Here is a 14,833-nt window from a genome sequence, read left to right on the forward strand (position 1 = left end):
AGGTTTAGCGATGGAAAACTTTCTGAAGGATAAAAAGAGCGTTTTATATACAACTTTATAGATCAGACCAAAATGAGGGACAAGTGAGGAGGAAAGAGGGACATTGCTCCAAATCAGGGACAGTTGGGGGCTATGTATTAGCACAGCTGTTGCATGCAGAAGAACAGAAAGGCATGTGCTGGATTTCTGTCACACACCAAGTCTCAAACATCCCACCCCGGCATTATTTCTCTTGGTAATTTCCGATAACGAATCGTTCAGCCCCGATCAGAACCTTCCCTACACGTTCCCTGCCCCAGCACTGCCCACACTTCACGTATGGCTAAAGCTTGCCTGAAGCCCACGTGACCTGCACTCACTTCCTCTCCGCGTGTTACAAAGCGCAGCATATGGTTGTCACTCGAGGAGCATCATGCTATTGCCTGATCCAACTATTTCTCTTTTAACTGAACAAAACACAGATCATTTGCGTGATTTCACAATTTTTCTTCAGATGTTTAATTTATCAGAGTGTGCAAACGGAAAAAATTGCTTTTTTTTGCGGTTAGATGGTTTACAATGAGCAGGCAGCACTAAGGACACCCCAACGAGTGGAAGAGGACAGGAAAGTGAGAAAGCGGGGTCCTCGCACTTGCCAGCCCGGCAGCCGTGCTTTGCTGTCAGACAGCTGGGTGACACGGGCGGCTCCACGTTGGTCTTTCGGGTGTCCTGTACAGCACTCCCGGGCGGACTCCAAGCTTCTCCTCCGCCGCAGTCAGCCTCTCTCCCCCGGGGATCACCTACCAGCACAGACAGCGCTCACACCATGGAGAGTGACATGGAAAATGACGTCCTGGAGGCCCTGGAAGACTTAGGGTATGGGTGTGGGATCTGATTGGGTGACTGCTTGTCAGTGAGAGAGAGAACTCATGTTAGAAATGACAGCCATGATCCTAGTGTGTGCTTATGGTGGGTGTAAAACTATCATTAGAGCTGAACTCTAGGCACACACAGGAAGGCAGATCTGTCAGGAATATATCATTGAATCGCTTTATCATCCCAAAACTGATCACATGTGCAGATCAGACAGAGGCCAACATGGCAGCTTCCTTGGCTGTAAGGGAGAGAAGGGTTAAAGCTGAACTCTAGGATAAGTGAATATTTAAATACAAGTCTTGTGTTTTCTTCCTTAAATCTCCGTGTGCTGTGTGTGTTTCTTCCAGATCTGTGCAGGAGCTTCCTGTAATAAAGACCAGTCAGTACTGCTCTCTCCCCTTGATCAGGGTGACTGGCCTTGTCTCCGCCTCTCCTGTAGTTTTCTGCAGGCAACCTGTAGTGGGTGGAGCCTGCTGAGCTCCTCCCACAGCTCTGCTCTCTGCACAGTGATGCTGCTACTGTTACAAGGTAATATCTGGGCTTGCAAAGGTATTTGATGCACAAACAACTGAATTTATAGCCTTTGTGGCTATTGAGGAATATACCATATTTATCTGCGTATAACACGCACCCCAATTTTAAGAGGGAAGTTTAAGGAAAACATGTTTTTACAGTACACAGTCCTCCTCCCCCATCCACTACGCAGCCCCCTGCACTCCTAGGAGACCCCTAGTCTCCTGGGACAGCACTGCCAGCATACTCTACAGTTAAGAAAAAAATCACTGCCAGCCCCTTTCACACTGCTCCTCCTGTGTCACTCATATTGTAAAACAAAGCTTCCATGTACCTCGTTAGCTCTGTTTTTTTTTTTTATTGACCTGATCACATGATTGCTCTCCTCTGACGTTACATAGATAGTCATGTGACCGATCTCCTCTTCCAATCTAAAGCTACACTCAGAGGAGGAGAGCAGCCAGAAAAAACAGAACTATTGAGATATTTAGAATTTTACAATGGCACTGACACAGGAGGAGTAGTGTAGGAGAAGGGGTTGGCAAGTGATTTTTTTTTTTTTCTCAACTTTAGACTATGCAGGGAGAGCTGTCTCAGGACCAGGAAAGGTGGGGCGGCTGGCCTGACACCCCCCAATGGGTGGCTCCCGGGGCAGACCGCCCGATCCCCGCCCCTTGTTGGTAAAACATATTATCGGCGTATAACATGCAGGCACTGTTTACCCTCTATTTTCAGGGGAAAATAGTGCGTGTTATAAGCCAATAAACAGTATTTTAATGACCTTTTCTGTGCCCGAAGTTCTGCTTTAAAGTTGATGTAAACCCTCACATATACCCAGTGAACAGCCTCAGATAATACACAGAGATGAAACAAATCTCCCTATATAAGTTTTACATGTATATCTGCTGTCTTCAGCTGTAAGTATTCTTTAAAATGTGCACATTGTGTTTAGAGATTTTCTCTTCTTGTTTAGGAAGGGAGTGAATTATTGGCATAAAGCCAAGATAGCTGATTGGAGGAAAGGTGCACCCCCCCCCCCCCGTCCTCATAGGCAAAGGAAGAAAGGAATGTGCAGAGCTCTGATAAGTAAAGCTGCCTGCTAATCTATTATTAGCATTATTATTTATAGAAACCTCCTATGACACATACTTCAGGCTGCTTTTATATTCTGTGTTGTAAAACTTTTTAGAAGTTATCAGGCTGATAACAGAGCAGGAGACAGCTACAGGACATAGTGCTTTGGAGAGAGATAAGAAAACACTACAGATTGTGCCCAGCTCAAATTTCACGAATCGGGTTTACATTCACTTTAACACCCAGCTTCAGCACATATGCATTGTTGTGGGGTGTGTTCCATTGCTGCCTTCAGAACTGTGACTGAGCTGTCGCTGATGGATCACGATCAATAACTGGTGTTTGGGGGCCGTGAGGCTAGACTCCCATTGACGTCGGTACTCTGCAGCCAATCGCAGTACTGCATGATCGGGATCCCCTTCTACTGGCCTCAGATGTCACAGCCAGTTTATAGCAGAAATAAAGGGACTTTAAAACAGGTGTTCTTCCTGGGGGGGTGGGAATAAGTCAGCAGCCATGAATACTGTATCTGCTGGCTTTTACTATAATGACAATTACCTGTCCAGGGAGCTCGTGATGTCGGCACCCCAGCCAATTTTGGGATTGGCTCTCGGGTGCTGCTGCCGTCATTCATTGCAAGGGAAACTGGCAGTAAAGCCTTTCGGCTTCACTGCCGGTTCCCTACTGTGCATGCATGAAGCGTGCTGTGCTTCCTAACTGGCCTGGCAGTGGGGGAAGGAGGAGGGGGACCAAACTTTCGAGGGACGGCGCCACGGCCTGGTCTCCCGGAAGTGTGGGGACAGGTACCCGTCCCCCCCCGCCCTCCACCCTGAAAGGTGCCAAATGTGGCACCGGAGGGGGAGAAAGCAGATCAGCGGAGCTTCCACTTGTGTGGAACTCTGCTTTAAAGTGGTTGTAAAGTCAGAAGGTTTTTTTTATCTTAATGCATTGAGATAAAAAAAAACCTTCTGTGTGTAACAGCCCCCCTCAGCCCAACTAATACTTACTTGAGCTTAATCTTCCTCCTCTTCCAGTGATGTGCACGAGTGCCTTGGCTGTCTGGGACTCTCCCTCCTGACTAGCTGAGACACAGCAGCAGTGCCATTGGCTCCTGCTGCTGGCAATCAAAGTCAGTTAGCCACCCAGAAGAGATTGGGGGCGGGACCAAACCACAGCTTCATGTCTGAATGGACACACAGAGCTGCGGATTGGCTCGGGTGTTCCCATAGCAAGTTGCTTGTTGAGGGGGCATTCAACAGGTGGAAGGAGTCAGGAGTGCCAGAGGGACCTGAGAAGGAAGATCTGGGCTGCTCTGTGCAAAACCAACTGCAAAGAGGAGGTAAGTATAACATGTCTGTTATTTTTAAAGGAAAAAAAAAAACTAGACTTGAGTATTACTTTAACTTACTTTTACTTGAATGGTCCCTGTCCCTCGCCAGCCTCTTCAGTCTTCGGCTGTCTTCATTGGCCAGCACAGGATGATGTCACACTTTGTACATGCGCAGGAGTCAGCCATTTTGGCACAGGGACTGTGCCAGGGATATAAGTTGAGCTGTGGGGGCACAGCTCAGCTTTCATGCCAAAGGACACTGCAAGCTCATAGTTTGTGACAGCAGGACTTCAGTTCTGCTTTAGGCCTAGATTCACACTAATGCGGTGTGGAAACCCCATAATTCGTACCGGTTTCCCTCACCGCATTCAAATCTCTTGCTCTGCCCTTGTGATCTGCAGTGGGTGTCAGTGCAATCTTAACGACACCCCAAAATGGCCATGCGATCCAGTTGCAGTGCAGTTCCAATATTGCTGCATGCACAACTTTGGTGCGATGTGGTTTGATTTAAGCCTATTCAAAATTAATGGGCTCAAATCGCACTGCACTGAATTGCATGTGAATTGAACAGGAATGCGGTGCAGTTCTTGTGTGATTCACAAGTGGTTCATGGTGTAAACTGAGGCTGTTTCCCAAAACCTTTACATTCAAGGCATGTTGTGAATGAGAGCACAACCAATTCTGACAGTTATCAACTGCACTGTCAAGTCATCAAATCCTTCATGTTAGAAAAATTGATCAGATGTACAGCAGCATTACATACAGCAACTGCAGATCTAAACAGAGGCTTAGATGGCTACTTCATTGGCTGTAGTGGATGGGAGAGTTTAGTTCCAGTTTAAAGTGCCAACTCCTGACAGCCTAAAGGGGTTATTGCAAAGCGCTCTAAAGCCCCATACACTCGATTAGATTTTCTGCAGATTTTTGTCTTTAGATTTAACAAAACCATTTAATATGAGGTCAAACCTTAAGCCTTTCAATTTGTATGCAATCACGCAGGCCCTTGCACTACATGTTTTTGGTAAATCCGAAGACAAAAATCTGCAGAAAATCTAATAGTGTGTATGGGATCTAAGGCTCCATTCACACTAGCGCGTTTTTTGTTGCATTTTGCAGAAATGCACGGGAATTTTTTAACATGGGTTCCTATGGAACATGTTCACATCAATGCCTTTTTGTTTCTCTGCATTTTTGGAAAGGGTCAGGGACTTTTTTTCATGCAAAATGCAGCATTTTGCATGTAATAGAATTCAATGGACAAGCATCAAAAACGCAAGTGCAGCGTTTTTGCAGCGTTTTTGCAGTTTTTTTTTTTTGTTTTGTTTTTTTTTTTTTTTTATTTTTTTTAAGACTGTAAAAAAAAACTGTAAAAAAAAAAAAAAAAAAACGCCGCAAAAACGCTGCTCAAAAACGTGGCAAGCATGAAAAAAAAACCTCCAAAAACGCTCAAAAGCAACATGCATAGGTGTGAATCAAGCCTAAGGCTACATTCACGCATTCATATGGGTGCATATCTGCAAATAGTTTGCTGCGTTCAGAGGTGGCTAAATGCCATCTCAGGATACAGCAGCATTGTGTGCTCTTGCTGCAAACAAACTGGCCAATTACAGAGTTAATCAGGTTGAAAAAATACACAAGTCCATCCAGTTCACCCACAAAACAAATAAATAAAAAACAATATCATACAATCCCATATACACAATCCCACACCCACAGCTGACCCAGAGGAAGGTGTAGACCCCCAGAAAAGCAGGATCCAATTTGCTACAGCAGGGGAAAAAATTCCTTCCTGATCCCCGAGAGGCAATTGGATTTTCCCTGGATCAACTTTACCTATAAATGTTAGTACCCAGTTATGATATTTACATTTTAGGAAAGAATCAAGTCCTTTTTTAAAGCAATCTACTGAGCTGGCCAGAACCATCTCTGGAGGGATTCTATTCCACATTTTCACAGCTCTTACTGTGAAGAAACCTTTCCGTATTTGGAGATGAAATCTTTTTTTTTCCCCTCTAGACTTAGTTACCCCTTGTCTTCTGTGTTGACCGTAAAGTGAATAACTCAACACCAAGTTCACTATATGGACCCCTTATATATTTGTACATGTCCCCCCTTGATCTCCTCTTCTCAAGAGAGAATAAATTCAGTTCCTCTAATCTTTCCTCATAGCTGAGCTCCTCCATGCCTCTTATCAGTTTGGTTGCCCTTTTCTGCACTTTCTTCAGTTCCCCCATATCCTTTTTGAGAACTGGTGCCCAAAACTGAACTGCATATTCCAGATGTCTTACTAATGATTTGTATGGGGGACAAAATGATATCTCTCTCTGGAGTCCATACGTCTCTTAATACAAGAAAGGACTTTGCTCGCTTTGGAAACCGCAGCTTGGCATTGCATGTTATTGAGCTTATGATCTACCAAAACCCCTAGATACTTCTCCACTATAGATCCCCCCAGTTGTTCTCCCCCTAGTATGTATGATGCATACATATTCTTAGCCCCCAAGTGCATAACTTTACGTTTATCAACATTAAACCTCATCTTCCACACAGGCGCCCAATTAGACAGTGCATTGAAGTACACCGAATATAAATACAAATAAAAATAAATAAATATAAATACACCACTGATAACCTTAGACCATTCAGAGTAAGAATCATTAACCACTACTCTCTGAATTCGGTCTTTTAACCAGTTTTCTATCTATTTACAAACTGATCTTGCCAAGCCTGTAGACTTTACCTTACACATTTGTCATGTGGGGAACTGTGTCAAATGCGTTTGTAAAATCCAAGTATACCACATCCACAGCCACCCCTCTGTCCAAGGTTTTACTTGCCTCCTCATTAAAAGAAATCCGATTTGTTTGACAACTTTTGTCTTTAATGAATCCATGCTGTCTGTTATTTAAAGTGGAAAAAAAAATTCACCAAAAATCCTAAAATAAATTAAAAAAAAAAAAAACATTTGAATAAAAAAAAAATGTTAAACTTACCTAAATCCTTGTTGTTAGTCTTCCTAATCTGCCTCTTCCTTTTCCGTGGCGTGTTCTTCTCCTCGGTGAGCGGCCCCCGTTGTCTTCTGGGAACTGTGTGTGTGTTCCCAGAACACCACGGGGCCATTCACAGAGCGCCGCTCGTGCGTGCGCAGTAGGAAACTGGCAGTGAAGCTGCAAGGCTCCACTTCCTGTTTCCCTTACCTAGGATGGCGGTGCCGAGGGACGGGTCGGCCTCGGGCGGCCGACATCGCGGGCACCCAGGACATAAGTACTTATTTAAAGTGTTTGTAGCTGCTGACTTAATAATTTTTTTTTTTTTTTTTTTTTTTTTATTTTAAGGCTGGAATCCCGCTTTAAAATATTTTTTTCTAGCAAGAACTCATCTATGTGGTCTTTTATTAAACTCTCCAGTATCTTCCCAACTATAGAAGTTAAACTAACAGGTCTATAGTTATCTGGTAAAAACTTTGTTCCCTTTTGAAATATGGGCACCACATTGGCCCTATGCCAATCCAGTGGTACTATTCCAGTGATTAACTAGTCCCTAAAATCGAATATAATGGCTTTGAAATGACAGAGCTCAATTCTTTTATGATCCGTGGGTGGATGCCATCTGGTCTAGGTGCTTTATACACCTTTTATTCTGTCTAAATATTTCTGGACCATATCACTTTTGAGCCATTGTGGCTCAATTGTGTGTTCAATTAGCTGCAGCTCATTTTTTGTACAGCCAGAACTCTGCAGAAACGCTGACCCTGGATGCACACTATAAACATTTAGAATTGGTCTGTGGCATACATGTAATGGTTCAGATAAGTGGTTACGTGTGAACAGCAGCGGCCCCGGCCATTGCTTTTGTATATAGTACAAATCTGAAAGTTGCCGCTCACGGTGCATGCAGACAGTGTTCATAACCGCCAGCAAAAGTCTGATTCTTGCAGGCTGCCCCTGGCCGCTGCTGTTCAGCCGTGTGAATGTAACCCAAGTATCTGATTATGACTTGGTATCAGTCTCTTGCAGTTTATTTACAGCAGAAATCAGAGAAAGGGAAACATAAGGAACCAATCAGGTGTGATGCAGTGCAAGGAGTGTGTGGTTAGGAGGAGCAAACAAAGTGACAAGTGAGCTCATCTGTGTGCTGCTGCTCTTTTCACTGTCCAGTCAAGCTGGAGAGTGAAACTGCAGCAAAGAAAAACCAGGTCCTCACTGCTACTAGACAGGCCTGTAATGTGTGGAAGAGCTGTATAGATCCTGGGACTGAATAAAGGGAAAAACCAATCACATTTCTGTATTGCATCTTCACATTTAGCGGTTTGTCTGCAGTTCTAATTTAAGATTACAGCTACATTTCTGCTTTTAAAGTGGTTGTAAGCACTTACATATAACCAGTGAAGTGACTGGCCTCAGGTGATGCACTGGAATGAAACAAATCCTGCTAACATAAGTTGTACCTATTTATCTAAAGTCTTCTCTTCCATACAGCTGTCTGAGGTTTACACTCAAGTCCAGTCAAATACTAAGTAAGCTTAAATCTACTCCCACTCACATTCCAAGCCCTATACTAACTACCCTGTAAAGGAAAGATGTCTATACTTACCTATTCTCAAGATGCTCCAGTCCGGTCACATGATCTCCCCAGAGTCCGGTACAGTGCAGAGGAGAGATTGCCAACAACGACTGCAGTGCCTCGGTGATGACGTCATCCATAGGCTTACTATGGGCCATCTGTTGGCTGTCCTTCTCTACACTTAAATTGGTGACTGGGAGCCAATCATGTGACCGGAGCACCTTCAGAATAGGTAAGTATAGACACCTTTCCTTTACAGAGTAGTTAGTATAGGGCATAGAATGGGGGAGGGAGTAGGTTTTAAACTTAGTATTTGACTAGACTTCTACTTTAATTGTTACTTGTTATATTTGCATAATTCATTGGTCAGGCACGTAAGAATGCATATCTCATATCTCATATGCCACTGTTCAATCTGACATTTTCTGTAGTACTTGGTACTACTACAGTGCTAGTTGCGATCCTAAGGTCCTGTGCCGAGCGTCTGTCTCCCTGCATCCTGATCACAGGGGGTCACTTTTCCTGCACCACCACCATTCATAGAACACCTAGTATCTTTTCATAAAAAGCAAAGCGTCTTTTGATTGGATGAAGTAGAGAAGCACAGTGGTGATATTACAATCTTCACCTAGTCCACTCAGAGAACGCCTTGTGTTCATGAAAAATGTAAAGTGTTCTGTAAAGCGAGCAACCAGCTTTGGTCAGTATGCAGTATGGCAGCCAGGCCCTCTACAGCACAAGTTACAGTGTAGGGCTGTGAACCTTTACATTGCAAGGTTCACATTTGTGCGTCCCCTGTTTGGTCAGGCATGACAGCCCATTCGTTTGAAGTCCCTGCACTACTTCTAAATCGCAGCCAGCATGGGGACTGCAGTGTCATTCAGAAAACCAAGACTGTGATGAGGCCGCAGTGTCATTCAGAAAACCAAGACTGTGATGGCGCCGCAGTGTCATTCAGAAAACCAAGACTGTGATGGCGCCGCAGTGTCATTCAGAAAACCAAGACTGATGGCGCCGCAGTGTCATTCAGAAAACCAAGACTGTGATGGCGCCGCAGTGTCATTCAGAAAACCAAGACTGTGATGGCGCCGCAGTGTCATTCAGAAAACCAAGACTGTGATGGCGCTGCAGTGTCATTCAGAAAACCAAGACTGTGATGGCGCCTGTGACAAACTCACCCGGGACAGAGGCTATTGGAGGGGACTGAACCCAAGCCTCTTGCTCACCGATTATGGGCCCTAGCATTTGGGGGAATGGTTCTCTCTGTGAGCTGTATGCCTGGGGACCCTGGGGTTGGTGTTACTTTGGATTCAGCTCCATGTCCCCCCAAAACACACAGACTCTGGAACCCGTTATATGCCATATTAGAATGATAAGACTGAATTATACTGTTGGGACACATCCTGTGAGGAGATGCTAATGTCATCAACTCCACTCACCTGTCTGATGTCAGCTATAATGGGTTTAATGTAAATAAGTTTAGTCTAGGTTCTAAGGGTATTCAACTCATTGTTTGTTCTAATTAACCCTGTGTTGATGTTTATGGTAATGTATGTTAATTGAATGAGCTGATCACATTGTCCTCTATACAATGTAGGAGACGGGACGACTCCTATTGGAGCTCATGTTAATTAGGTTAGCGTTGAGTCAGCCTTGTGTATAAATGTGTGTGAGATCTCAAATAAAAAGTTAGTTCTGATGTACTCCAAGACTGGTGTTGTCTAGTTCTTGGGGGTTCCTATAGCCAGATCCATTGGGCTCGTGTTCCAGAACTTAGGAAGCGGTATACTGACGGAAGCACTCAAGCGGAGTGAGGGACGTTCCGTGACAGCGCCGCAGTGTCATTCAGAAAACCAAGACTGTGATGGTGCTGCAGTGTCATTCAGAAAACCAAGACTGTGATGGTGCTGCAGTGTCATTCAGAAAACCAAGACTGTGATGGTGCTGCAGTGTCATTCAGAAAACCAAGACTGTGATGGTGCTGCAGTGTCATTCAGAAAACCAAGACTGTGATGGCCCGGCAGTGTCATTCAGAAAACCAAGACTGTGATGGCCCGGCAGTGTCATTCAGAAAACCAAGACTGTGATGGCCCGGCAGTGTCATTCAGAAAACCAAGACTGTGATGGCGCTGCAGTGTCATTCAGAAAACCAAGACTGTGATGGCGCTGCAGTGTCATTCAGAAAACCAAGACTGTGATGGTGCTGCAGTGTCATTCAGAAAACCAAGACTGTGATGGCGCCGCAGTGTCATTCAGAAAACCAAGACTGTGATGGTGCTGCAGTGTCATCACAGTCAGGGTTTTTACAATGGCAGAGAGCACACGGGGTGGGGACATGGCCACTGTATTGGAGTTGGCTGCCAGGTGTGCAGGGAAAAATGTACTTGCAGAGTGATCATATAAGTGAAAAGTATGCTTTTTAGAGGAAACACTCTGTATGAGGACTTCTGTAATCGAGTGACAACATTTTCTCCCAACTACCCTCCTGCGTTGTCACATGCTCTTCTGTCACATGCACTTGTCATCAGAAAGTCCACCCTGTACAATGACATGCAGGTATACTAAACACTGCTTGTTAAAATCAAATCTCAATCCTTCTCAATGTACTATACCCATCTCGACGCTGTTATTCTTGGTAAATTATTAACATACTGTTTTGTTTTTTTCAGCTTTTCAAAAATCGTTTGTCAGTCTTCCTTACCTTCATGCCCTATCTGTGTATGTGATCAGTGCACATATCTTATACTCACGTGCATCACTCTACTATTACTATTTGTCCCAAATTTCTTTACACTTGCCAAACCTACTAGTGCATGCGTCTCCATTTGCTTGATATGGTCATGTTCTCTCTGTCATGCTAAAGACTATGTTTGTGTAGGTGGAGTTTTAATGAATGGGTTTTTATGTGCTTGCCATGTTAGAAGGGACGCATATAGCTACAGCTACTCAGGTTTAGTGTTTGTTTAAAAGATAACTTCACTTTTGTGGGGAAAAAATAGCAAATAAAGAAAAAATAATATAGCGTATACAATTGCAACACAAGTCATATTGTAATTGAATGTTAATAAAAAATACCTTTTCTTTTCAATTTGCATCTGCTGTAATTTTCTGTAAATGCAATATGGCTACCTAGAGGTGTTCTGTACACAAAATGTGTACAGAATACCCCCCCGCGGAAACATAATTTCCTGCTTGTGTGATTGGCTCCCTCATTTTCCCAGAAGTCTGTACTAAGATACAAGTCAGATTTCTGGCATCCCCTGCAACAAAAATTTCATTTTTAGTGAGATACTCCCAATAGGAAAGCCCATCTAAAGGGATGCAGCCCCTGCAGGTTCTGCAGCTGATTGATATTTGTGAAACCACTCCCATTAGACTCATTTAGCACAGGAGCACTGAGGAACGAGCAGCGATTTCTTCAGAATAACAAAAGGTAGGAATCTGTAACAAAGGTTGTTATAATCCTTGCAATGTACATAGATCACCCAAAGGGGGAATGTTTTTTTTTTTTTTTTCTGAACAAAAGTAGAGTTACTCTTTAAAACGGAACTCTGGTCACAAAAGGTTTTCCTTAAATAAATTCATCAGTAGCCACAAGTCCACTTTGTGTGCCCCAAATGCCTTTGTAAACCCAGATACTGTATTGCCTTGTGAAAGTAGCAGATACATCATCACTGTGTTGTACATAGCCTGAGCAGAGCTGTGCAAAGGACCCGTATCATCCATCCTCTATAGGCTGCCTGTACGAAACAGGAGGGGGAGACCAGACTAGTAACCACACAAGGAAAGCGAGCAGCAATGACTGGTCTTTATTACAGGAAGCTCCTGCACAGTGGTGACATTTCACATAGGGTTACTGCACAGAAATACACAAAGCACACCTAGATTAAAGTAAGAATACACATGACAAATGTATTTAGATAATATTTGCTCAATCTGGAATTCAGTATTGACTATCCTAGACCCCTCAAGGTAATTACAGAGGAATGTGTGTTTGGTTTTTTTTTTTTGGTTTTTTTTTTTTGGCCATAACCATTTGGTATCCAGTGTCAAAGGTTATCCTATACTGTCCTGTTGTTTATGGTGCGACCTATTTTTGGCAATGTGTTCAGGTTAGCTATGCTGTCAAAGCTTTCCTAACTCATATAAATACTGCTGATCAATTGTGTTTTTTTTCACTGTTTAAATACCTACTTTTTCACATGTAGGGTAAAAGAGCCCCCCCCCACAAATGAAAGTGTATGTATAACCAAAACTTTTTTTATTGTTCTGGTAACAACTCTAAAATTTTGGATTTCTACAAATGTTTGTGGGATTCCTTGCATGTTTCAATTTTGGCCCCCCCCCCCAACACCTAACCTTTCAATGTGATTCAAACTGAGGCTCTGACTAGCCCAGGCCTTAACTCCCTTTTTCAGTTTTTGGTGGATTTGCTAATTTTGTCAGGTCATTATTGTGTTCTAAATACACTTTCTAGTTCAACTTCATGTTTTGTACAGGTGGTCTCACATTATCATCAAGTACAATTGATAGGATGCAGAATTCACTGCAAGGTGCCCTGGTTCCAAAACAACCCCAAACCATAACAATTTCTACCAGCATGCTTCACAGTTGGTATGAGGTTCCCCTGAAATGCTGTCTTCAGTTTGTGCCAAACATGTCCAGAAGGCCTTAAAAGACTAAAATTAAAGTAGATGTAAACCCTCACATATACCCAGTGAAGTGAACAGCCTCAGATGATGCACAGGGAGGAAACAAATCTCCCTACATAAGTTTTACATGTATATCTGCTGTCTTTGGCTTTCTATATTCTATAGAATTCTAATATCGGGTTAGAATTTTTACTTCCTCATTTAGCAGTAGGAGTGGATTCTTGGCATGCACTGGGAGACAGCTAATTGGAGGAAAGTCACACCCCACCCCCTCCACTAAGGTAGAGGAAGGAAGGACTGTGCAGAGCTGTGCTGTGACGAGACAGGCTATCTGCTAAACTATAACTCCCACCCTGACGCAAAATTCAGGCTGGTTTTAGCTTGGTTGATAGGAGAACTTGTCAGAAGTTATCATGCGGCTAAAACGGCAACGAAACAGCAGAAAGACATGTGACTAAGGTCTTTGGAGTGAGTTAAGTAAACACTATAGATATATGTGGTGAAATTTCATAAATCGTGTTTAAGTCTTTCTTTTAATGTTCAGTTCTGTTTAGCACTAGACAGCTATTGTGCTGAATTTACTGGGCTGGCCAGTCCTGGACAAAATAGTAGTCATACACCACTTGTGGATTATCTTCCTTACAGTGGAATGATTCATTTTAAATAATTAGGCAATTTGTGTGTTTTTTTTTTTTTTTTTTTTTTCAAATCCCAAAAAATTGCACTCCTGTAACCCATTTTCAGCAGAGAGCAGTTTGAAGTTCGCTCTCTGGTGAAGTCACACAGATCAGACCAGGTACCTGACTCGAAGTCTGGATCTGCCAGATGCCTGGACTGATGGCAGTCTCAGCCAGCTGCTGAGACGGCCGCTCCCCGCCCCTCCACAGCTCAGCGCTCCAATGAGTATGGAGGAGCAGAGCAGGAGTGATACTGATTGACAGTCAGCAGCTCTCCTCTTGGGGAGATGAGAACCGAGCCATTGGTGATGTTTAGGGGCTCGGATCTCAGTAAAGAGACGCCGGGGACAGATGCAGCATTGGGCCGATGCTGCATCCACCTAGGCAATACTTCTTTTAATTTGTGTAGGTTGAACCCACACACATCAATAGCAGAGATAACATCAGACTCTAGATATCTGAGGTTTAAACAAGACAGATCTGCCTGCATAGTGAGATTCTAATCATTGGCACCTAATCTAGAACACTTAGTATTAACTTAAGGGATTTAAATTGGTGGTAAATATAGGGGTGCACCTTTTCAACTTGGCGTGTCTGCATTTTTGTTTAGTTTGGCATTGTAATGCAGACGGGCAGCTGCTACAGGCACAGCAATGTACCTGTATGTCGCTGGTCTCTTCTGGGTACAGGGCGCGCAGAGAGAAGGAACTAATAGATTTTTAGTAAAAAGCGGCACATAATACCCACATTAACACTTGTTAAGCACGTAACCCCTTGTTTACCTTGACATGCTAACCCTTTCCAAACCAGTGTTATTATAGTATTCGCACTGATCACTGTAGTGTCACTGCTGACGTCAATGTCAGTCAGTTCCCACCAAGTGCCTGACTGCCCGCCGCACTGTCATAGACCCACTATAAATCGCTGATCACCTCCATTACTACTATAAAATTCTAGTATATATACCATAGTTTGTAGATGCTATAACTTTCACACAAACAAATCAATATAACTTATTAGGTTTTTATTTTACCAAAGACATATAGCAGAATAAATTTTGATCTAAATTTAAAAATAATTTTGATGTTTTCTTTATTTTTTATTCGATGTGTTTTGATAGCAGAAAGTAAAAAATATTGTTTTGGTTTTTTTTTTTTCAACCTTCTTTT

General features: G+C 43.2%; 1 protein-coding gene across 1 annotated transcript in view; it reads left to right on the forward strand.

The window, feature by feature from the left end:
• Positions 1 to 580: 580 nt before the first annotated feature.
• Positions 581 to 14,833, forward strand: part of FAM98A (family with sequence similarity 98 member A) — a 133,966-nt gene continuing 119,713 nt past the window's right edge. The window contains exon 1 of the mRNA XM_073627723.1: positions 581 to 855. Coding sequence (XP_073483824.1) covers positions 806 to 855 — 50 coding nt within the window. The 5' untranslated portion in view covers positions 581 to 805. The remainder of the gene's footprint in view (positions 856 to 14,833) is intronic.

This window comes from Aquarana catesbeiana, linkage group LG04 (assembly GCF_042186555.1).
Source record: "Aquarana catesbeiana isolate 2022-GZ linkage group LG04, ASM4218655v1, whole genome shotgun sequence".
NCBI lineage: Eukaryota > Metazoa > Chordata > Amphibia > Anura > Ranidae > Aquarana > Aquarana catesbeiana.